The 26015-nt window shown below is 34.6% G+C and overlaps 1 protein-coding gene across 1 annotated transcript in view; it reads left to right on the plus strand.

Moving 5' to 3' along the window:
• Positions 1-6869: 6869 nt before the first annotated feature.
• Positions 6870-26015, plus strand: part of LOC114055902 (calcium-activated potassium channel subunit alpha-1-like) — a gene marked incomplete at its 5' end in the record, with an annotated part of 191679 nt that continues 172533 nt past the window's right edge. Inside the window, 2 exons of the mRNA XM_027880516.1 lie at positions 6870-6977; positions 10598-10709. Coding sequence (XP_027736317.1) covers positions 6870-6977; positions 10598-10709 — 220 coding nt within the window. The remainder of the gene's footprint in view (positions 6978-10597; positions 10710-26015) is intronic.

The following is a 26015-nucleotide window of genomic DNA, read 5'->3' on the forward strand; positions in this document are numbered from 1 at the left end:
AATGGTAATAGCAAAAGGTTCCCAGGTGGCACATCCCATCACGTCAAAGGAGAGTGGAGTAATTTAGAAGTTATTTGCCATCAAAAACTTTATTGGTGTTATTCTAAAATAAGAAGGCATCTTGCATTTAGAAGATGAATAGAGATACTGGAAGAAGATGAATAGACATACTGCAAGAATATTTTTTTTTCTTGCTGGGAGACTCAATTGGTTAAGAAATGAAGTAAGAAAAATTATGTATCATTTTGAGATGTTTAACATATTTGATTCTTATTTAGCCTTGGTGATTTTTTTTAATGATGGCATTTGTTTCCCTAGGTATACATTTAACAGGCATTTGTGTTAAGAATTTTGCTGTTTGTTCCTACTAGTTTCAGTAAAGAAGATTTTAACTGCTTATTCCTTTCTGATCTGTACAACAAAACCATACTTAAAGGAAGAAGCTCTTTTGCATTGAATGAAAATTGCATTTACTAAATGATACATGGGGCTTTTCCATAGTTATTAAGAATTTCCATAGTTATTAAGAATTAAAATATATTTTTATCTAGTTTCAATAATGGATTTGACTTTTCCTCCACCATTCAGAAAATAAATTTGCTGACTTCCAAAAACTCAAATTGTAAATTAGGAAAACTTTGAATTCCTGAAAGCTTTAGTATCTTCTTAAAGATCCAAAGCTGTAGCAGCTGTTGTAATATTAACATCAGAATTTTCCTGAATTTACAGTAGAAGTAAATTTCTTCTTTTGTCGTTTATCGAAGTTTTACATAGAACTTCTTATCTTCAAAACACTTGGAAAATTTTATCTAGGTTAATATGTCTTAAAATTAAAATTTTCTATTTTGTTTTAAAATTATACATAGATAAAAATTGACATCTATCTTCATCTTCGTGGACCTTGTCATTAAAAGGAAAAAAACAAAGAGGCAAAAAACTATTAGGAGCAGACTGACATGATGTGCCAAAAATACAAGAGTCCACTTCCTTACCTAAGAAGAGTAGAGAACTATCAATTGCATACTGGATAGTTATTCCAAGTGCTGAATTGGGTGTGCAAAACCTTTCCCATTGCTGTGGGGAACATTTTATGCAAAATCATCCAGATAGATGTCCCTATGACTGTAAAGCTGGTCTAAAGGCAGAATGAACATAGAACTCCTTTCCCTCACATCTTTATAATCATAATGGCAGTGACTGCACTGTGACATAGTTTGTTATCCCATGCCAAGGCTTTGATCTGGTTTGCAATGGGCTTTACAGCTCTTGTCAAGAGGTGAAATGATACAATAAAAAACACTCAAGATGTTTTCAACTCTGTTGCAATTGTAAAAATCCTGGAAAAATTCTAAGAAGGCTTCTTCTGTGGGAAGTTTTATATTAATATACTTAAACAATTAATTTCAGAAAATGCTAAAAAAGCATACTATTTTTTCCCTCTCACACTCATTCTATGACTATTCAAAGAATAATTCCAGAAGAACCATTTTAGTGCATTAGAAGCATTTTAAAGGAACCAGAAATAAGTGAGAATAATAAGTAAATACATGATGTAAACTTGTGACAAAAGTAGTTATTTAATCAGCAGTAAATTCCTTTGCGTTGAAGTGACAGGTGGTGCATTCTGCAGCAAAAGTGTCATGTAAAGTATTGGCTTCACTGTCAGTTGCAACAAACGTTTAGGGATTCTGGCAACACCTTGTCAAAATTTGGCCCCATCTCTATGAATTTAAACTGGAGTAATTTTGTTACTTCTCTTGTAGTCACTCTTGCTCACTGAAGTAGTTTATGCCTGTGATAACTGTAATAACTGGGCTTTATAACTACTACTTTTGTTGTAAAAATTGTGCAAATTAAAGATCCTCTTTAGAAGTGCACATAAATATGAGAGAATAATAGAATCATTATCACTAATGTTAGAAATGACCTTTAAGTCTACTACTAAATGATGTCCCTGAGTGCCACATCCACACATCTTCTAAAGACCTCCAGGGATGGTGACTCAACCACTTTCCTCAGCAGCCTATTCCAATGCTTGACAAACTTTTAGTGAATTTTTTTTCCTAATACCAAATCTAAACCTCTCCTGGCTCAACATGAAGCCATTTCCTCTTGTCCTGTCACTTACAGTTGATAGAAGAGGCCGACCCCCACCTTGTAATGTCCCCCCTTTAGGGAGTTGTAGGGAGTAATAAGTTTTCTGCTGAGCCTCCTTTCCTCCAGGCTAAACACACACACAGCTCCCCCACCCACTCCTTACAGGATTTGTGCTCCAGACCCTTCAACAGCTTTGTTGCTCTTCTCTGGACATACTCCAGCACCTCAGTGTTTTTCTTGAAGTGAAGGGCCCAGAACTGGGCACAGAACTCGAGGTGTGGCCTCTTCAGTGGGACACTGGTACAGCGAGAGGATCACTGCCCTGGTCCTGCTGACTACACTATTTCTGATACAGGCCAGGATGCCATTGGCCTTCTTGGCCACTTGGCCATGCTTCTGGCTCATGTTCAGCTGGCTGTTGACCGGCACCCTCAGGTCCTTCTCTGATGAACAATTTTCCAGTCACTCTTCGCCTAGCATGTAGCACTGCATGGGGTTGTTGCGACCCAGGCACAGGACAAGGCACTTGGCCTTGTTGAACCTCATATAACTGGCCTCAACCCATCGATTCAGCCTTTCCAGATCCCTCTCCAGAGCCTTCTTACCCTCCAGCAAATCAGCACTCTCACCCAACTATGTATGGTCTGTGAACTTACAGAGGATGCACTAGTCCAGATCATTGATCAAAATATTAAACAGGACTGGCCTCAATACTGATACCTGGGGAGCACCACCAGACAGCAGCTGGATTCACACTTTGGGCTCTGCCTTCCAGCCAGTTTTTTGCCTTGCTAATCCAAGCCATGAGCAGCCAGTTTCTCCATAAGAATACTGTGGGAAATGAAGTCAAAGGCTTTACTAAAGTCCAGGTAGACAGCATCCCCGACCTTTCACTCATCCACCAAGTGGGTCACCTTGTTGTAGGAGATCAGGTTGGTTAAACAGGACCTGCCTTTCATAAACCCAAGCTGGCTGGACTGGATCCCCTGATGTCCTGCATGTGCAGTGTGATGGCACTCGAGATGATCTGCTCCATGACCTTCCCTGGTGCTGAGGTCAGGCTGACAGGCCTATAGTTCCCCAAATCCTCCTTCAAAGACCTTTCTTTGTAGATGGATGTCACATTTTCTAACTTCAGTCATCTAGGACCTCTCCAGTTAACCCAAACTGCTGGTAAATGATGGAGTGTGGCTTGGTGAGCACTTCTGACAGTTCTGTCAGTACCTTTGGCTGGATTCTATGTGGCTTCATAGACTTGTGTGTAAATGGTGTAGTAGTTTGCAGACCATTTCCCATTGGATTATGGGGGCTTCATTCTACTCCCATCCCAGTCTTCCAGCACAGGAGGCTGGATGCCCAGAGAGCAACTGGTCTTGCTATTAAAGACTGAGGCAAAGCAGGTATTCAGTCTTCTCCTCATCATTTCTCACTAGGTTTCCCCCACATCCACTAAAAGGTGAATATTCTATTTAGCCCTCCTTTTGTTTCTAATATTCTAAATATTCTAGAAACATTAATTGTCTTTTCCACCAGTAACCAGATTAAATGTTAACTGGGCTTTGTCCCTTCCATTTTTCTCTCTGCATAACCTCACAACATCCTTGACGCCCTCCTGAGTCATCTGTCCCTTCTTCCAAAGGTGATACACTCCTATTTCCTGAGTTGGAGCCAAAGTTCTCTGTTCAACCAGGCTGATCTTCTTCCCTGCCAGTTTGTCTTTCAGGACATGAGAATGGCCTGCTTTTGCACCTTTAAAATTCCTTAAAGTATGTCTGACTTTCCTTTGTCCTTCAGAACTGCCTGCTATGGAGCTCTCTCAACCACTGTCCTAAACAGGCCAAAATCTGCCCTCTAGGAGTCCAAGATAGCAGTTCTGCTGACTCCCCTCCTTACTTCTCCAAGAATCAGAAACTGTCTTTTGAGATAGCTTTGCCCAAGATGACTTGTAACCATCACATCACTCACCAGTCCTTCTCTGTTCAGAAAATCAGGTCTTGTGGGGTGCCGTCCAAAGCTGCCTCATTCACCCACTGTCCCACAGTTGTTGGACTATTGATCCTGCCCCTTTTTTGCAATACCCCTTGCATTTATAGTTACATAAGTACTATAATTTTTATGAAGTTATATTAAATCTTTCTTGTCATTGCCAGTATGCTATTTAACTGATTTTATCATAGTTTCTTCTGGGGTTTTTTTATGGTATAAATGTGTGAAACCATGCTTACATGAAAGAAGAATAAAAACATCCCTAGCAGTCTGTTGCTTTCTTAAAACTGAAACCTTTGCTTCCCTAAAGGATGTAGAATATATTATTAGTCTTGGAGAGCCCAGTAGATTACTGTCTGGAATCTAACAACTATAGCACTTCTGGTTTGGGGAAACTTGGTATTAAGATAAGTTTCAAGTTGGTTTCCTGTCTGCAGCAGACTGAATGGTGCAAGGATAAACGTCAGTGGCCATATTTTTATCTCAGCTCAAATGTGAGCTACTGATGAAAACAAAAAAAATCTAAACTGAAGAATAATTTCTTTAGTGGCAGGCCTTTCTGACAAAATCATGATTTCAAGTAAAAAGAAAAGGATGTTGTGTTTGTCTTTGAAATGGTTAACTTAAAAATTGATAGAGTCATGATCTCTGAAATGAGGGAAGATTTAAGGATATGACTAGCAGAAATAGCAGTTCTGGTTTTAGGTAAATAAGAGTCCCAAATCAGAATTGTGGTCCACTGCACTAAGTGTTTGGCAAACAAGATGAAAATGTATTATACATTAGCTAATTTGTCAGGTCTTGTAGGTTTTTGTAAAGGGTAATGACATAAGAGTACAGCTGTTAGCTGCAACCTTAGCTGACCTTGTCTGACAATCATGAAAAGTACTAAATAAATGTGGAAAAAAAGCGCTCTCTATCCTAGTTATAAGTCTCTGCAATTCCTGTAGCTTCAGTGAATTTTTACAGCTTTTGCAGGAACCTAACCTGGAATTAAGAGTCCAAGCCTCTGTGTTGGTGCAGGGCTGTTGAATTTGCTTCCGCTGTACTTGCTGTGATTTCTTTTGGTAGGGTGCATAGTGACTCAGTGTGTGACCTACCTTATTTTGACAAAATCCTTTGCTCTCAATAATTCCATTAAAAAAATGATCCAGTTGGGTTCTCAGATTACATCCACTGTTTTTGTAGCTAAAGCTATATTTATAAAGTGTGAGGTACTGTCTGCTGTGCTATATGTTGACATTTGGCTTCTATTCCCTTCTGCCTGCTTGTGTAAATCAGTTTTATTTGAAGTGTAAAAGAAATGTCTCATAAGTTCGATGTCTTTGCAAATAGCCTTTGAAAAAGATTTTAATAAAATTTCCTATAGCAATGCAGCTTCTTAAAATACAAAGCTATTGTATATCAGGGAGACTTTTGCTATATACATTCATGCATCTAAAGACAGGAGAGGGCATGCTGTACTTAACTTGTTTGACCTGTAATGTATACAAGGAATGAAAAATTTGGCTGCATGTGTAATGACCTGGTAGTCCAGACAATATCCTTTATACCAATTAGGTAACTGACATTCATAATGCATAGAATCTTGCTTGTAGAGCAGTCTAGCATTATATTTGCAGAGCTACTGCTATACTAACTGGTATTACATTCACGTTCAGTGATTTATTTGACCTGGAAAGCCAACAAATTTCTGCTTTTCTAAAAGGATATTTTCTAGGGCTTCAAATGATCAAATGATCTGTGTTCTAGTTTCCCGTTTTATTCTAACTGTGATGAACACGTGATCATTTGCAATATATGTGTGTATATCTATGTATATATGGTGGGACATTATGTACATATAGTATATACATCAGCATATATTGGGACATGATTTTCATGTTGGTATGTGACTACAGTACTGGACTGTGGCTTCAACATCCTATTTTAGAAACTTCACAAATAAATCACTAATGATACTTGTGGAAGTTATTGCCTCCTTAGAGGAAAGTATACCTATAAAGTACCAGTTTGTATAGAGTAAGCTTTGGATCTGTCCCACTCTTAAATAAAACATAATATAATAAGCTATAATTTGCAATGGCTGCTTGACACACAGAAGGGTATTTTAAATAACCTGCATGCAGAAATTAACCCTTAGAGTACTGCTTCAAATTCTTCAATTTATTTTGTTATTTAATTTCACCAGTGGGCTATGCTGCTTTTCTACTCAGTTCATAGTACTGTATATAAAGTACATTAAATAGCCATACCAAAAAAAAAAAAAAAAAAGTGAGAAAAAAGGAAAAAATACCCCAACTTCTTATAAACAAGGGATGCTACAAGACTAAGTACTCCAGGTTGCTAATGGGTAATGTATTCCTAAGCAACTACTTTTTTGTTAAAGGTTTTATATTATGACATTAATTAAAAGCATGTAATGTTTCACTGTAGCTGTGTGCTTGTTAGGTTTTTTTCCTAAAGTATCATAGGTGTGTCTATTTTAGAAAGAAGTCAGTTCTTTAAGGGTTAATGTGGGGTTAAGGAATCCTGAGGTATTCTCCTGCTTGTCCTTTCCTAGGGGTATCTGCATGTTAACTCTCAGATATTACCTGAATAGGTGAATATAAACACTGTATGAATGACTAACTGAATGAATGAAATAATTCCTTTGAAATGCTTGCTTGTATCCTGTAAATGACTGGAAAACAGAAAAATTATTTCTGAATCAAGGTCTTTAATGAAATGCATACAATTCTCAGCAGAGTAGAAACTCATATACTGACGATTTATTCTGATTTCTTTTTGTTTCAAATAGCCCAATAGAATCCTGCCAGAATTTCTACAAAGATTTCACATTACAGATCGACATGGCTTTCAATGTGTTCTTCCTACTCTACTTCGGCTTGCGTGTAAGTAGTGTGTGTGTTTTTGATAGCATGAGGCAGCAAGGGAATATAGTTTATTAGATAGGAAGAGTCTTTGAATGCAGCTTGACTCTGATGGCTCGACAGAATTAAGCTAATTTCTAAAGTGCAGGATCAAAACATTTTATTTGGAACGTTTAGGTAATAAGAAGAATCTAAGATCACTAAGGACACCAACAGTTCATAAGTGAAGCTGTCCCAGAATGTTCTTATGTGATAGAAACTGAAAACTCTAACAGTTCAGTGCTGGTCAGTGACATGAAATTTAGATTCAGTGTTCTCAATGGTGTGATAACTACTTCAGCAAAACTGGTTGATCTATTCCTCTGCTGTTAGATATGTCTTTGGCAGTCAAAGGTTGAGATAACAGGTGCTAGAGCTGCTGTATGCAGTTTTGTATGCATCCACTTTCACAGACTGGTAATGAGTGTTTGCATAAGCTATAAATACTGCTCAATATGCTGAAACACAGAACCTTAGATTGTACTTGTCACTTACTGCAAATCCAGTAATGCTGTTTCAGGATCTAAAAGTTGGTACATCTGAAACAGGTAGGCACTTAGTAAACTTTGGGCTAGTAATGCTTGCCATTCAAGCTGTTTACATTTGGTTGTGGTTTTGTTTTTGTTTTTTTATACACTTTGAAATCCAATTTTGCTTCTTAATTGAAAAATTAGGGGAAAAAGGCCTTAAACTTAACAGAACTACAAGGAAATCATTATGTGAGGAGAAAGCCTGCTACATTGTTTTTAAAATTTGATACAAATATTGCCTCCTGATCTTTCTTTGTCCATTTTGTTCCTGAATCATAGGAACCCCTGTGTCACAATGATAGTTGTGTTCCTTCTATTTCACTTCTGACCAATTTAACCAACTTTTTCTGAAGATACAGTAAAGAATTATGTTGCAGATCTAGGTTATTTCATCACCTAGTCTAGGTGCAGTGTTTATCCTTTAGCTAAATAGATAAATTCCTTCAGTATTTACACTACTATGAATGCATTCTAAGCTGTATTTTAAAAGCATATAGTGTAATAGCCCCTAATTCTTGAGAGTGGGGCTTTAGTGGACATCCATAAGGCTTGCAGTATAGGTTGACTTTTTAACATAACGGATTCAATGCATGGTAGTTGTGAACCTCCAAGAACCTTTTTTTAGAAGTAGCCAAATCTATTTGTACATTTTGTGCTGGTAATAAGGTTGTATCTTCTTACCAAAAGAATTAAAATTACATATTGTAATTATAATTACATATACACCCTTACTCAAAGCAGTAACTTCGGTTACTTCACATTATCAAGTAATAGAGCACTATAAGAGAGAAAATACTGAGAGGTGATGTTAATACTTTCATGTCTGCACTGTATGTTTTCTGAAAGAGAGAGACAGTTCTGTTGACTGCACCCTGGTCCTGTGGACTGAATGCTTTAGCAGTTACAGTGAGATGCACTGCCAGAACTAATTTTTTTCAGTTTTAGTTTCAAGCACAGTAAGTTCTTGTGTTATCCAAAACTGTTTTGTGATGCAAACTGAGGCTATGGTAAGTGTGAATGGTAACTATTCACTTCAGATTGGTGTTCTTTATCTAAGTTAAAATGCTAACACAGGTGTACCTTCAGATCTGCAGGAAGTCCTGATGAACTAAACAGTTTCTGAGGTAAAGGTGATACTTGGTTGTGTGGACTCAAGAATTGGATCAATAATGAATTTACTACTTACGTAATATGCACCTCTTATCTTTAGGTATTGTAGTGGTTTAGTTTTTGTTTTTTTTTTCTCTGATAAATATCTCATGTGAGGACTCACTGGCAAAATAAAGATTTTGAAGAAGTATTTTAGGATCTCATTCTTTTCCATCTGTTCTCCTCGAAATTATATGCAACTCAAAATCATGTAAATATTGCCGTATCTTCAGTTATAGAAGATATTTGTGTTCAAACACACATATATCCATTTTAAAATCTTTGTTGGTTAGTATCCAACTATGTGAGAGCTTGGAAATGAAGCCTTCAAACTTCTGATGAAGACAGAGTCTAAATTACATGAGTTAGCATATTTTCAAGCAATAGGGTCTGGCAGAGAAAAGGAGACTGTGGTAGTAATCCTTCTTTGAAAGGGACAGAATTATGCTAGTGCTTTTAAAAGACAGCATCTCTTCAAGCATGGTAGGATTGCTTCTGTAACAAAATGGGCTTTTACTAGTTGCAAATTACCTAAATGAATAAAGTTGCAGTACTTACACAGGGAAGTGTAAGTGACCTTTACAGTCAACAGACTGTTTCAATTGACTTTAATTTTTTTGAAAGCCTAAAAGTTGTGCCCTATGAAAAGATAAAATGATGATTGGAACCTATATTGTAAGTTATGAAAATATTGATCTGACATCTTAAAAAGCTTTTACTTTCAAATATTTTGACTACTTCTAAATTTAACAGAAGGGAATAGAAATCTTTTGCTGAAACTGGATATATTTGTTCTGTTTTCATGCTGGAGCATTGATATTGAGTGATACAGACTAGCAAAATATCAATTTATTTTCTGTTTTGAGTATTCTCTGAAGCAAATGTTGCTCATGTTTTTGGTCTTATTTTTAAATATGATTTCAACATTTTTGACATCAGTACAGTCTCCTTTCCAATATTTAATCTGGCATTCCAGCAAAGTTGGTATGCACCATAAACTTATTCTGTCAAAGTTTTAAAGTATTTCTAAGGCTAGGAAATAAAGTGAATGAGGTAGCAATTTTCTGTATTTGCTTTGAAAGAAACTCAATGAATATTCTCTTTAACTCAAAATACAAGCACTGTTTTTAAATGTGTTAGTCAAAGTTTCAAGACTTAAATGAGTAAAACTGCTCCTGTAAATGTCTTCATGATGCACAAAAATTTTATATTTATTTGTATATTTAAATTTCATATTTCTATAAAGCAAAGGTTTTGTTATGTTTTAATTATTACTCAAATGGGAATAATAGTTTGACCTTATTTAAGCACAGAGGCAAGTTGATGTCCTTGTCGTCTAAGTTTACCACTTTCCCTGGGCTGACTTCATAGTCAGGAGAGAGGAATGACCATGTTTATGGCATAGTTCTAAGGACTGAACTGCTGGTGTAGTCCTGGACTAAGCCTTGTAGGAGTCATCCTGATGACCCTTCTGGACAGATGATAATAGGACTCTTTGTAAACTGTTATGTATTTTGAAACTTGTCAGCAGCAAATACATGATGAAACTACTACTAGTACATTTGGTGTGCTAGAGTAGAATTTGAAATATTTTATACTTGCCTATACTTCTCTAATAATACTGATACATTACTAATAAATGTGAAAAACTATTTTTAGCACAGATATTACAACTGATCACAGATATGATCTACCTCTTCAGTTGTATCTTTCAGTTTAATACCAATGTGATTATCAAGCAATACACAAGACAAACTTCTTTCTAGTGAAACATGTTTTGTCTGGAGTGATTTAAAACATCAATTACTACACCCACTTTTAAGTTTTGTATTTTAGAACAGAAAATATTTCACATAAATGCAATCAGTGTGAGCATAATCTGATTCTTTTATGTCTCCTTTTTTTCTTTTTCCCCCCCTCCAGTTTATAGCAGCCAATGACAAGCTATGGTTTTGGCTAGAAGTTAATTCAGTGGTAGATTTCTTCACGGTCCCTCCAGTGTTTGTGTCAGTATATTTAAACAGAAGTTGGCTTGGTAAGTAAAATAATTCTTCCTTTTAATAGCTGTTATAAAATTACTGAAACTTTGCACATTTTGATGGAGAATTTTTTCATCTTGTGTCATTGCATAAACAGAAGAATAATATGACAAAGTTGTTTTTGCAGTGAATGTGCTAATTCAGTGAAAAGGTGGGTTTTGTCAGAAAAAGCACTTGTCCATTTTGTTCTCAATTTATTAATATAATCTTCTCTAAGTGGTGTAGAACTCCAGCTTGGAAGTACTGTGTAACATGAGTCTGGTTTAGAAAACAGTGAATTTGATGTGGTTGTCTCAGCTTGCAACCTGAACAGCAGGTGATCCTTACCATTCATTCACTGAATTGGATTGCCATGAATCATTGTCAACAATGAAATCAACAAGTTTTCATTGCATATTTTGAGCGAATCTGGCTAAATTTTAAATCAAAAGGTTTGGGAGATATGTTTAAATACTTGAAATTTGTGTTGGACTGCTAGGAATGCATTAGAAAAAGTATGCCACATGTAAAAGCGAATACAAAATGAGACAGAGGACAAATCAATTAAAGAACATCCACAAAGTGACATATGAGGTTTCTTGTAAAAATTGCATATGCTCTCTCATTCGGTAAAATGAAGGTAAAAACTTGAGGGTTTTTATTCAGTGAAAATTTCCTAAAAATGGCATATTCTGTGAATGCAATATCTTTAGACAATGTATGAAACATCACAGTTTGACAATTCGTTTCTCCAGAAATACAGGCACTCATTGTCCCTGAAAACTGAAGAGTGATTTTCTTAAATGTTTCACATGCAAAGGAAAATAAAACAGAGGGTCTTAAATAGTCTTGTAATATTTTAAACTTTATACAGAAGTTTAAAGATACAAAAATTATTGATGATTTACTGTTTTTTGAAAAAGATCAATAAATGTATACCCCAGTAAAGGTCATACTCTATATCGGTGGTTATTAGTATACCAGAGAAGAAAGCAGTAAAACAGCCAGAAAATACTACCATACATCCTCATACGATTACTGCTGTTGTGTATGGGAAACTAAGTAAGACTTTTTGAAAGAGAAAATGTCATACAGTTCTCTATTAGAATAGGAAGTAAGATTTAAAAAGAAAGTATGGAAATAAAAACCACGCCTATGTCTAAAAGAAAATTGCTGATTTCATTAGCTGTAATTTAATCTCAGATTCTTTGCATTATGTGAATTAAAGGGATGAATTTTCACACTTGAATGTGATGTATCAGAATTTCCTAAAACTTTGAGACTGAAATCCTTGGAGATGAATGCTGTCTAAGAGAATAAATAGAATCACAGCATCCATTGAAAAGGAATATGAAATGAGAAAATAGCAAGACCACAAAGTCTGGGAAATGAGGCCAAGAGATAATTATTTGGGATGAATACCCTTTATGCAAGTGACTGCATAATTGACTGACTCATGGTGACACAGCAATCTAACTAACAGTACTGACAGGGATAATGAGAGAGTTTGCACATTTAGCATTTTCTGCTGGATATTTTTTACAAGATTTATGTCAGTTTGCAGGAAGAGTTAAGCATTTTGATTATATTTGTTCATAGGTTTGAAAGGATTTCCATCTCTCTTAATTACACCAATATCACTTTTTTGTCATTTCTTGTTTATAGTCCCACTTTACCTGTTTTCTCGTGGAATCCTGCTGAGACATTTATCATCCACTGAGGCAAAAAGTCAGGCTTTTTTTAATGTAGTCAGCTTAGGAGTGACTTATTTTCAATGTTTTAGCTTTGCACCTGCTTCCAAAGGGGGTTTCACTTCAGAGGAACCATCCTTAGTGAAATAATTCACTAATTCAAAAATTTTAATTACTTGGCTTCTGAACATAGCTTTAATTTAGATCAGCGAGTTATAATATTTTGAGAAGCTGTGATGAAAGAATTTTTAAGAAAATACACTGAAGTGTATTAATGAAGATTGTGTATTCCTTTACACATTTTAAAGAGATGGCAAAATTCACTGTCTGTGGAGCTCAAATACTTTGGACATACTTGTAGGTAATACACTGATAAGACTGAGTGAATGACTAGAGGAGAAGGGAGGATATTTAGACCATGTTATTTACAGTTTCAGGTTAGATGCCTACTTTGCCTTTTCCTTTTATATATTTTTTCATAATTCAGAGAGAGATATCCTTATGCAGAAGGTGACTCAGAACAAGTAAGTTATGGTTTCTGCACCAGTTGTCCCTGTGTGTAAGTAGGATTTGCAGGTAGGTTTGCCTTTTAGCAAGGCAAGTAAATAAGAAGTCCTTAATTTTAGGCAATGTGAAAATCATTTAACAGGTTTTGACTTTGCTGTATCCTGGTAATTCTTTGCACATTTTATTACTGATTTAGCAGGTTTTGTTTGTATACTTTAAATTTCAAGATAATTTAGGAGCCCAAATACAATACAGCATCTGGAAGGTATTGTGGATTAAGGTCTTTCCAGTTTGTGTCATTATTGATTCATGTCAGTCAGCTGTGATGAGTTCACTGAAGCAGTAGACAGAATCAAAGTCACCAGTGTAGCTCCCTGAATTCCCAATTTCATGAGAACTTTCCTGTTTTAGCTAACTGATGAGTGACAGTACAGACACAGTTTAAACAGATTTAAAAAAAACAACAACCAAACCCTCCTAAATAAAAATAAACTTTGTCTTCAGAGTACTAAATGCTTATAGAAAGATGCAAAGCATAGCAGAGGAAATGTGACCTGAATATATCATCTGTTATAGTGGAAAGATAGTGGATTTTTCTCTTCTTAGGCTGATTCAGAAATGCTACCATTCAGCTATTATGTCAGTCTTAGTATGTGAATATTTAGTATTGAAAGACAGATCAGATTATGCTTTTCCATTAAAAGGCTTCTTGGAATGGTATTGTGATCACTGTTTAAAGTAAAGCTGAAGTCAAAACAGCACTTTAAACCTGAAAAATATAAAATTTTTGTATTTGATAAATCCTTCAGAAAGAATTCCTAGGGTATCTTTTTTGCTAGCATAGGATAGCGTAAGAAAAGGAAGCACATGAAAAGAATCAATATGGCATATGGAAAGATCTGCATATTATTGAAAAATTGGGACAAGTAGAAATTGGGAAGAAATTTTGAACAAATCATGTATAAAAATTTCTTATTCTATGACTTAAAACTCTGCAGATACAAAACATCAGCATTTTTTTCTGAAATTCATTTGCATATGGATCCTCATGACATTTTTCCAATACTGTTTTGCAAATAATAGCATTTGTGTAGATAGTTGCTCATAAACTCAACCCCTGCTTTATAAAATCATAAATATTGCTTGCACAACTCTGTACAAGAGACTTTCTGTAGTGATAGGACAGTTCTCCACTTCAAGTGCAGAATTCTGTGTGGTGAAGAGAATCTTCCCAAGGGAAGAATGATAATAGAAGGGATGAAGCTTATGGCTGAGCTATTTTGACAGTGAATTTTAACCAAATTATTTCAGTGCATTGTTGAGTGTATACTGTCTTTCTAGTCTAAGTCTAGGTATGCTAGAAAGGTTGTTGGACAGAAAAAAATTTGCAATGGGAGAAATAATGCCATGGTAAAACTCATTTTTTTAATCCAAAGTCATCATGATGTGAGTATCCTAGCTAAGTTTCAGATTCAGATCTTTTTTCTTTTGATAGTAGTGTGACAAGTTGGAGAGCCCTGCAACAAGTGAACATCTTCCAATTTTATTTAGTAATGACTTACCAACATTCTACACACCAGTTTAAACTGTTACTCTGTCTTCGGTGATAGCAGAGACACTTCAAGTAACTGAAATGCCTTTTATCATATACTTATATGCTTATAAAAAAGGAAATATTGGTCTTATGAGCTGACTGTATTGGAATAAATTGCCTTGACAGGATGGTATTGTTAGAGGAAGATTAAACATGAAAAATATGATCTTAGCTTCACTTTTACAAGGACATGTGAATGAGGAACAATCAGCCTACTAGAACTACAGTGATTTAAATAGAATCTAATATATGAATTTGATACTACCCCATGTTATTGAATCACAGAAATTAAAGGTAGAAAAGATCCATTTCCTTTTCCTGATCATATGCTTCATCTATTCTACTGAACAAAATTTCAAGCAATAGAAACTGATTCCTAGTAAATTCTATTATAGGAAAATTTTCTTCTTCATCCTTCTTCTCTTACATCCCTTTTAGTCTAGGTTACTACTGATGCTGTGCTGTTTTTTCGGAAAACAATTTGAGATATATAGTGAGGAAAAGAAGACAGGTATAAATGTAGACACATAGTGAACAAATCTCTTCCTGTAGTGATAGCACAGTTATGGAAGAGGATCCTTTTTCCAGTACTTACTGAAATTCTGTCGAGGTCCTGTTACAGGCATTTGAATTAATTTTGGATGAGACTTGTGGTTTTGGTATCAGTTCCTGATCTGAAAAGAGTGTTTCCAACAAGTCTGATGGAAATTCATTTATTTTGGTGAGTCAGAAAATGAAATTGGTTTCCCTCCACAGAGAGAGAGAGATGGCTTTGGAGAAAAAGTGGTGTGTCTTGACGAGACAGTTCAGGTGATGACATGAAACTGCCTGCCCATCCAGCAAGTGTCCTTCAAAGTGAGGCTTCAGTTAAAAATCTGTGACATGAAAACAACTTTTGTTTCAATACTCTGTAGACTTCTTTGCAATAGCCTCTACAGAATAGCTCAGCCTGAAACCATATTTGAATCTGTAGAACATTTTGTTCCTTTCAGAAAACTTTGATATTTTAATGGAATGTAGTTATACTGACCAGAGAAGTCCTCTGATAACTGAATTGTAGGGATACCACTTTTGCACTTAAAAACTTTGCAATCATTGACTGTATTTTTATACATCTGCAGGTCTCAAAGCTATCCCTTTGTTAGCACTTTAAATTGGCAATCATTTGCAATGATTTTGTTGGTTAAGTATTGTGCATTCCTGCCATCTATTGGTGTAAACTTTGAATGCACATCCAAATTCGACAATATTTTATACAAAACTGTGGTATTTTATAGAGCTTTGAAGTATTTTCTGTCATTTTACATAAACAATAAATTATTTTATACATAATGGAAGCTAAGTTCTCTAAAATTTCATAGGAGAATTTTATGTGTATGTGCATATGCACTACTTTCCTGTGGGGTAATGTTTCTTTCTACAATACAAATGTCTTCAAAAAGGTATCAGAATGAATGTATTGAAAATAGTTCTGAAGACTCAATATGCTTGGTGATTTGTCAATAATCTGTCATTGAATGGGCTGCATCACGTTTGGATGGTACTGAAGACAACATTTTTACTTTCTTCTAGGAACCTTAATTAGTTCAGTTTTCACAGAACATGTATATTTTGACAGGGTACCAGTTAAAGTATTGCTTCACAGCAAACTTTTGAGTTTCTACAATATTAATAGCAAAAGGTAACCTTATGACAAATATGTATTTGTCAACATTTCTGACAAATTATTATGGATATTGTTGCATTAATTTGTGGCAACATGCTTCTCCTTCTCTCTCCTCCGCACAAAAGAATCGAGCAGAGGAGAAACACAAGGGCAACACTGGCTTCAAGTGTCATTAGTGTCTGTCATCTAACTGGCATTCATAGAAACTGAGTGCTTGCTTCCCTATAACTGTGTATTCAAAGTAAAATGGATAATTTAAATCATCTTCTGTTCCTAGTCTATCACTATCTGTGAGTGGTACTTACCACTGCACAGAAAAATCACCCCAAACCCATTCTACTTTCTAATCTGCTCTGATGGGGAGGGGTGATAGGGGGTACCTTGATTTGTCATGAGTATCAGGCTTAGCCCAAAAGAAGTCATAGTCTCTGAATTCTGAGGAGCTATTGCAAGTTAACATCATAACTGACAGCAGTTATTTTGCTTTAAATGAAAGTGCTTCCTAGTGTTTCTAGCAGGCTGGATGGATTAATCTGATCTCTTTCATCTGAAACCTGACTGAACAGGAATGTATCTTTATTTGAAAAAAATAAGTAATCCAGTCTTAAGTTTATAGTTACCTCCAAAATATGTTACCTATAACAAATGTACATAGTTTGTTGCCATCCTGTCACATCATGTTACACATGATCCCAGCCCCTGCTTGTCAACCCATGACAATGCTGAGTAAATTACATCCATATTTATAGCTTTATCATTCAATCGTGACATTTAATGGAAAAGCTAATGGCGTAAGAGGTTTTTCTAGAGTATATACATAAGTATAATTCTTTTTCTTGACCACTTAATTACTTTGGAGTGGAAATCTTTGTTTTGTCTGAGATGGATTAATAGTGCCATGTTACTTCTTTTAGACTTATGGAAATAACATTAACTTACTTCTGGAACTTTTATAAACCAAATGTAATTAAATGATTGACTTTTTCTAAGTTATAAAATAACATATATATGGGACACTTCTACCTTTTTCTCTATTATTACTGAAATGTCCAACATTATACTAGTCATAAAATGCTATGGATAAAATGTCTTTAAAGTGCAGTAAATCTGCTTAATATAGTCCATAATAATTTTATTCTTTATAAATTCTGTTGGATTTAAATAGGAAATATATATTACTATTTTGGACTTTTTTTTTTTTTTTTTTTTTGTGAACAGTAAATGTAATCAGTATTTTTATATAAGTAGGGAGAATTTTTATTTAAGTAAGCCTAAATTTGAATTCCATAGCAAGTTTTTTCTTGTTATATAAACAACCATCCCTTCAGTGAAATGGTCTTAGTATTCTTTTGTGGTTATAATATTAAGAACTTCTAAAGGTATATTAATGTTCTTCAGCATATATTTTTCGGATAGACATTTCCATGCTGTAAACCAAAGGTGTTTTCCATGTTTCATACAAAGGAACATAAGCAGCTGGACTTTATCTGATATATCTAAATTGTCTGTTATCATTGGTAATGTTCTATTTCATGTTTTTTCTGGGCATTGGTCCATAAATATTCAAGATCATAGTCTGCCAAATTTACTAAATCAGAAACACAGAATACCATTTTAATATAGATTGAGTGATAAATTCAAAGTAGTTTGTAATAACTGACCTTTTTTTTTGTTCTTATTTCATTCAACCTTACGCCCCTCTAGGATAATAATCGGGTGATAATATGAAGTGTAAGGGATTTATGCTGAGAAATAAACCACTGAAATTTCTTTTAATAGTAAAACATTTTGCATTTTTTATAAGATATTATCTAATTTTCTTCTCTCCATATCCTTTCCTTTCTACTTAAAATACTCAACATCTGGATTTTATGTGAAAAAAAAGTCTAATGTTTTCTTTTTATCCTGCTTTTTATTATCAGTTTAATTGCTTTATGTCCGCTCTTGGGTTTTCTAGTGCTTTTAAGTGTCTTTAAGATTCTGAAATTAAGTTCTTTTGCTCAAATGAAGACTACCTAGACTGTAGAGTTTTGTCTTCAATAGAATGTGGAATAGTATTGGAAAAGGAGAAAACCCTTCCTCCTGAACTGCTTAGGGAACACATACAATGCTGTCTTCTGGCATTTATATTTGTTTGAATAAGGGACATTTAAAAATGCTTTTTGTACAGTCGAAGATGATTGCATTATCATTAGTCAGAATGCTTTCCAAATTTTCCTGAGCTATCTACAGCATGTAACTAATCTATACACTTTCGTTAATGATAATATGAGACAGAAGATTGATTTTTTTTAAATTTTTTTTTAAAATTTAATTAATTGTTTCTTATCGTAAAAATTCAGCTGAAAGAGCAGTTGAAAATAAGATTTCATTTTTTGGCTCCCCAGGTAGTATGTTAACTTGTGGAGTTTCATGTAGGCATTCAATCTATTATTTGTACATTATCCAGCAGTTTTTTCTCCCAGTATCTCCTTTCACTGATTTTTGACTGTTTTTTAAAATACATTGAATTTGAGTAAGGTTGTTCCAGAGTGGAATCTTCTCAACTTTGAATTTTCAGTGCTTGTTGTTTACAAGCAACTTTATAAGTAATATAATTGATACCTACATAAGACCAAAACTAAACGTCCATATGCCTAGAACATGTGAGTTTATATTCTGGTATTTTTAACGTGAGTTTTATGATTTCTGCTTACCATTTTTGAACTCTAGCTCATTTTATACCTCTAATTTCTGTGACACTGCTGAAAGGAACTATTTTATCTTCTAGACCCTGGACTAGATGTACTGAGATGGCCAGGTAGTTCTGGTTTATTTGGCACCAATTGTCTGGTATGCTCTGTGTGCATGAGTTTTGGTTTATGTGGGATTAAGAAAAGATGCATTATGCAGTTTAAGTAATTAAAAAAAACCAAACTGCCTATCTGTGTTCCATAGTTTGTCACATTTTGCAACTTGTTTAATATCAGTTTTTTAGCATTCTGTAGTATTTCTGTATTTACATTCTTACATTGTTCAGGGCTTTTACTTGATTCACTGATGACCCCCAGACATTTAGCATTCATTAAACGTGTTATCACCTTCAGCAGTGTTTTGTATCAAACTATCTCAAATTCTAAATAAAAATAGAAATGCAGCAGAGAAAATGCAGTCCATAAATGGAAGGACATGTCTCTGAAGTTACTGACTCCTCCATAACTTCTTGCACTGCAATGGCTCACCTGATGGATCGCCACAAGGTCTGCCAATAAAACTAATGATGCTCAGAGGGCAGGATTTACTTGTTCTTTATGAGTGCATGCTTTGGGAACTTTCTGTTTCTTTTCCCTGTTTCTTCTGTTCAGGGAAATTTTTAATATGGAGCAGTGTTAAAAAAGCTGCTGATAAACTTTGGAGTGATTTTTTTTTTTTTTAATTCAGGCATTTAGTTTTTGATTATTTTTGAAGAAGGCAGTACATTGTGTTTGTAAATTGTACATAGTTTTTTTGTATTTTGTATATAGTTATGAAATATTTTGCTCTAAATCTATCTAGTAATCTTGTCTGCTTTGACATGTATAAAGGGATATGAAGCCAAAGAGTTTAAATTTTCTTGGTAGTTTAGGTTTCTACTATGTAAGCTTAACTTGTCTTCAAAACTGCACAGGCATTTGCCAGAAGTAGGTTTTCTTATGATATCTCCCTTGCTGCAACTTTGAGTCAAAAGCAGAAATACTGGAAAAGCAGCCTATTTGACTATCAGTTCTTTTGTTTGTTGCTAGTAAAATAGATGGCAGAGTAGAAGACAGAATAATACATCTTTTAATTTAAAAATAACATTAAAACTTGAAAAACTGTGGGCTTCTACATAAGTAAAAATTCTAGTCTGTAAAACTTCTTTTCTGAAGGCATTTTCTTGTTGCAGTTGTAGGTGATTTATACAGAGAAGTTATTTTGCCTTCTTTTTAAATCAGCTTTTCGTAAGTAAGGCAGATGGAACAGATTTAATACACAGCACTTAATACATGCCCTTACATACACTTTACTTTTGTTAAGTGTTATCCTGCAAGGACTACTTTTTTTATTCAAAACAATAATATTGTAGTATCACCATGGATATTTAGCTGAAAAGAATCAACTGTGTAGTATCTTAAGTGTGAAGTTTAATGTGCAGAGGTTTTGTATGCAAGTCAGGGTCTCTAGAAACTATAATCTTCATAATCAAAAATAAATTATTGTAGTCTCTTATAAGGAGGGATGAGCAAAATGGTTTAGTCTACTGCATTTCTAAGGTACTGAAAACTCTCCAGTCATTAGTTCTCCATTATCACCAAGTTGCTCTACTTCTCAGTATAAATTATATATCATCTTTTTTGTCTCTCTAATTGCTGATCATGTTTTTCTTTGATCAACCCCTTACTGTGTGGAACTTTTCCTTCAGAACTGAAGGAGTTCTGTGCATGGATGTGCTCATGCTGCTCTGCAGAGGTACACTGGTTTGTTTCCATCCACTGTGCATCCAGCAGTTAACGTCAGTATCATTCATCCACACTACAACCCCTTGGTCATTCAAAGTGTTATTTGCTTGAAAATGTAGAGTAATTTTCAGTTGATGCTTAGACTTGCATACCTCCATAGCCTAGCAGAAAGGTCTTTTTTGTGTGTGAGCTAGATGTAATATCAATAGGCAAATAGAGCACTGTCATGATGTGCTGATAGTGGAGTAAGTATTTTCACATTTTATCAGTTTGCTCGCTTAATTCTGACCTGGAATGCTTTTCTCTGAAGTTAAGTCAAGTAAGCCCGTGAAGTTCAAGGATATAATGACCCTTCAGCATTCTGATAGCAGAAGAAATAATCACAGTGGGATAAGTATAAAATCTAATATGATCTGAATACTTTTCACAACGTTCATATGAAGTGTTTTTTCAAATTCAACGTTTGCAACTCTTTTATATTCAACACTCATCTTCCATAGTTGATACCGAAACTCTTAAATCCTACAGGGGCTCTTACCAATGTTCTGTTACATTAAGGCTGCTCTAGATAATAGATATTATATGATTTAGAAGTTCACTTTTTGATTATGAACCTAAATGATTTAAGTATTTTATGAAAAAAATTATAATTTTTATTAGTGTTAAAATTTGTGCTGTAGATAAAAATTTTTATATATTTATGTAATTTCATTATTTGAAACCTACTTTAGTAAAACATAGTTAATGAAGTATTTCTTAATGGCTAAATAAGTGGTTGGGACAATGCTAATAAAGAAAAAGATATTTTTGTAGTGATTAGTTGGCAGGCAATATATATCATGATGGTGTGTCAGTCAATGAACATCTGAACCTCTAAATGTAAAATATTGTGAGTATAAAATCAAATTAGGTGGGATACTTTGTAACAAAAATGGTGTGATTTCAGCCTTTATTATCTATTAAATTCCATGTTAACAGCGAGTTTCGATTTTTCTGTGTTGTTTCACTTTTCTTCCTGTTGTGGGCAAAGTGTAGATACCAACCCTGTAAAAGCAGAGACATCTAGAAAATAAGAACAAACCAGGATAGTTTAATCTGAATTCCTTCATGTTCACTCGCACCTTGGAAATTCATCTAGAGAAAATTAGATGAAATTAGAAGTGTAATTGCATGCGGAGCAGATCCTGAAAGAAATAATGTTGCATTCAGTAGAAAATAGCAAATGATACATAGATTTGGAGGAATAGCATCTTCTAGGAAAATACCGGGCACCTACTTTACCAGCCACTGGTTCTAATCTACTCAGTGCATAGAAATTTTCTTTTCTTATTGATTGGTTAACACTGGCTGTTAGAGCAAGCATTTGTGTGCACTTGAAACTCTGTGAGAATTTTCTTCTCAGTAGACAGATCACAGATTTCCTGTCTGACATGAATTTGAAGAGAGGAATTGTGAATGCAACTTCCTATACTGAATTTATTCTTGACTCAGTGATGAATTGACACTCAGACCTTCTATTTAAACATGATACACTACTGAGGAGGTGAAGACTATGGTTTAGTACTGCACTGGAGTGAAATAAGAGATGCTGATACCTGGTATAGGGAGACCTACACAACAATTATGTTTTTAAAAGCAGTTAAATCTTTGATTTCTATGAAATTTTATGGCTAAATTCTTTATATATAAGTATAAATTTATATTTTTATATGTTGCACCCATGCAAGTAATCGTTCTCTACACTGAGTAAAAGGACATCAGCTCTCTAGAACAGACAGAAGTATCTTTTGAAGTTTGACATTATTGTGGTCAGAAAATGGAATTACTGTTTTTTTGCATCTGGATCATAATCACACAGAACTTTGTGGTGTATCATTTTCATAACCGGTTTTTCATAATTAAATTATCAGTATGCATCTGCTCATATCTATTCTTTAACTATTTTCTTTGTACGGCTCAAAGGCTAAAGAAGACTCAATTAATGGGATGCATTATATCATACCAGTTGATTGGGACTGAAATACTTGACTCCTTTTCAAGTCTTATTTCATAGTATGCTGATTGTTTCTTTGGCAGTTATGGCCTGTGCCTTGTGACTCACAGGAGCAAAGACAGGCAGCATTGCAAGTCTTTTTTTAAACCAACGTCCTGCAGCATGAGTCAGGCTTTAGATCTGGCCTTTGTCCTTCCTTTGCCTTTGTTCTTATCATTTGTTCTGCCCTATGGTTACAGCCTCTCAGAATAGCGTATTCCTGATTTTAGTGCAATTTGTTCCTGGTGAATGCCAGGGAAAATTACATAAGATGCTAACTTGTCATTTTTCAGGAAGGGAAACTACTTTATACTGAGTTCTAATGGTCAGTTAAAAAGGAATGCCAGGTTTCCAACCTTCAGTGCCATGTCTCTGTAACGTTAGCTTGCTGAGGTGTAACCTCTCATTTCAAGGGTCATTTTGGTTTTAGTATTATCATCAATAAAGTGTACAATCAAGGTTTTCTCCCCAAATCAAAGAATTAAGAAAAAGCATATTATGCATCTAATGTGAATATGGACTTCAGTATCTGGAAAGGATTACACAACTGTAAGATTAAAAAGTAATACTTCCTTTGTAATATATGATGCTTACAAGTTAATACACTCCGGGTTTATGTAAAGATCTGCTATTCATTCATTACTGGTATGTCTCTGCTTGGTTTATGGAATATGGAATATGACATAGTCATTGCCTGAAGCAGTGTAAAGCAGTAAAGTTAATGTTTACATATCTAGTGACTGGTTTTGCTATTGCTAGTGCCAGTCTTTCTGAATATGGTTTGACATCTTAAGACTTCGAGACTGGGAGATAAAAAAATACATAATGGATTTTCTCAGGAACTCAAGTTTGGATTGTAAATTTACCTTCCAAATAATTTAGTGAGATTAGTGAGTGGTAAATTCTTGGCGGAATGAATGTTGCTGTGTTTTTATCATAACCTATAGACAATGCTAAAAAGCTGTACCAAAAAGTAGTCGGTACAGTAGCCAACCTCTATATTTTTTTACAGTTTTTATATTCAGACACAGTGGGTTATTTTTTTTTCTATCAAAAGTACTTTTATAATTTTTAAAATAGGACCAATTAAAATTGTATGGACCATTTTGTGTACAACCATGGCTTTATGTTGTAGTTTCAGAAGTAGCAGTTTGAAAGAGAGGACACATGGCACGTGGAACATGCTGTGTTCACTTATTTTAAAGTAATTTAAATTTTCAAGGAGATATTAGTCACAGGATATAACAAAGTTATTTTTCTCTACATCAAGCTTCTCCTTGGCAGGTTTCCTTGTGTTTTGTGGGTTTTTTACAGATTATGCTTTTGAGCACAACTGTTAGCACATAGTATCCTACAGAAGAACAGCAAATCAGTCATCCCTGTCTAACCTGTATTTTAAAGGACAATAATTTGATACCCTCTTCTACCCAATACATTGGTTTTCTATGGCAACGATCTAATCTTTCCTTGGCAAGATGATACAGCAAGTAGCTAGTCCCTGCATAGCCAAAGTTAAAGCAGAGCTTAGCTGCTGAGAAGTCTTGTTTTCTTCTCCTGCATGTTTGAGTTTAATAGTGTCACATTTGGAAAGACTTTGGAAGCAAGTAGTCATTTAATTATGGCAATACTTCCATAAGTATATAAGTGCATTTTTATGGCATTTTTATTTTTATCAGGGAGGGTCATAGAGTGATATGCTTCAAGGATATGCTTCTGTTGAAAATATGGAAAACTTCTCTTGTAAGTAGCATAGAAGGAACAAAATGTTTTTAAAAGTCATACTAGAGCTCTGTACTAGAATATATGTTGATTTGTTTGGATTAAATACTTCAGGGCAGACAGCAGACATCAGGTATTCCTGACAAACCAGGATGGGAATTTTAATTCTACCTCAGACCAGCAGGCCATGGATTCTGTCCTTCACAGGGGTAGGAAACAGTGCTATTTTCCTGATGGCATCCATCTTCATCTGCTTAATTGAACTCCAGAACTTCACTCAGATGCTCATCTAACCTAGGTGATGGAATACCTAAAAGGCAGTTTTCTTCACAACTGAAGAAAATTAGCATCTAGAGACCAATTTATTGTAATCTAATTTTACTTCTAATATGAAAAATTTGGCCAAGTAGTAGATAGATATTATAGATGGTTGAGAACTGGAATGTCACTGAAAACAACAAGCTGTTTTGAGTAATCAGATTGTAGAACAAAATGGTAAAAAATATGAGAGAGCAATACCAACAGCTTTGTGTGGCTTCTCTGATGTTGAAGAGTGCTTAGCAAAATATGCCATCATTTTTCTGCTGCTGAAATTTATAGATTTTTTTAAAATTTATGGAACAGGTTTATTTTAGACTTATTCCCAGTTTTTTCCATTTAATTTATATTTTCCGATTTTGATGTATGCAACAAATTAAGCACTGCCCTGACAGAAAATGGAAAAAAAATTGGTAAAAATCTGGCTTTGTGAGGGAGCTGAGGGAGTTAAAGAAATACTGTCAAATTACTAAACCCAAAATAATAGGTTATGTAAACAGCTTACCTCTTGCTATTTATTACTTGGGTCCTGTTTCTCTTCAGAGATGTTCCATGCTTGCAAGGTAAATGGATTCTAAACCCAAACATTTGCTGTGCTAAGTACGAAGTACACTAATGATAGGTTTAAAATTGGATAATAACAAGATTCTAATACTACTCAAGAGGGGATATGAAAAGAAAGGAAAATAGTATGCCTTATATGGTAAAAAGTAAGTAGGATATTCTTTCAGTTTGAGCTGTACAAGATGTGTTTAGTAACACAGATAAGTACTACCCTGATCAAATCTCTTCAGTTTGAGAGGAATGATTCAAGAGCTCACAGATACACAGATATATTATTTATGTGTATCAACATGCATGCATAATATGTCAAAAACTATTCTCACTAAACTCAGTGGAACTTGAATATTTTGACCAGTGGTAGCTTAACCAGGTTGTTTGTAAGAACATAATGTTAAAGGTTGCAATGCAAAGGTGTCATGGAAGTAGTTTGCTTCTGATTCCCTCTCTGCATATTACTTATATTTGAAGTTTGTGTGTACTACTCTCCCCTTTTCTATAATTGGCATTGTCACCCTTTAATAACATTTTCAAAATGCTTTGAAATCCTGTACATTTCATATAAGCACATGGGACAGTCTATTTTTGCCTCTGCTTTACATTGTACTCCAGATGGCATTGGTATATTTCTGGCTTATATATCTCTGTGGCTCCTTTGGGGCCAAAAAAAAAAAAAAAAAAAAAAAAGATAAACATATTCCTCGAAATGAACGTAGCTTTTAGCCTTCCAAGATGAAGTGTGTATGTTATCTTTAAAGCAAGAAAGTTCACTAAGAAA

The sequence above is a fragment of the Empidonax traillii genome, unplaced genomic scaffold (genome assembly GCF_003031625.1).
Source record: "Empidonax traillii isolate 1590-97213 ecotype Southwest subspecies unplaced genomic scaffold, ASM303162v1 scaffold71:size1317347, whole genome shotgun sequence".
NCBI classification, from domain to species: Eukaryota; Metazoa; Chordata; class Aves; order Passeriformes; family Tyrannidae; genus Empidonax; species Empidonax traillii.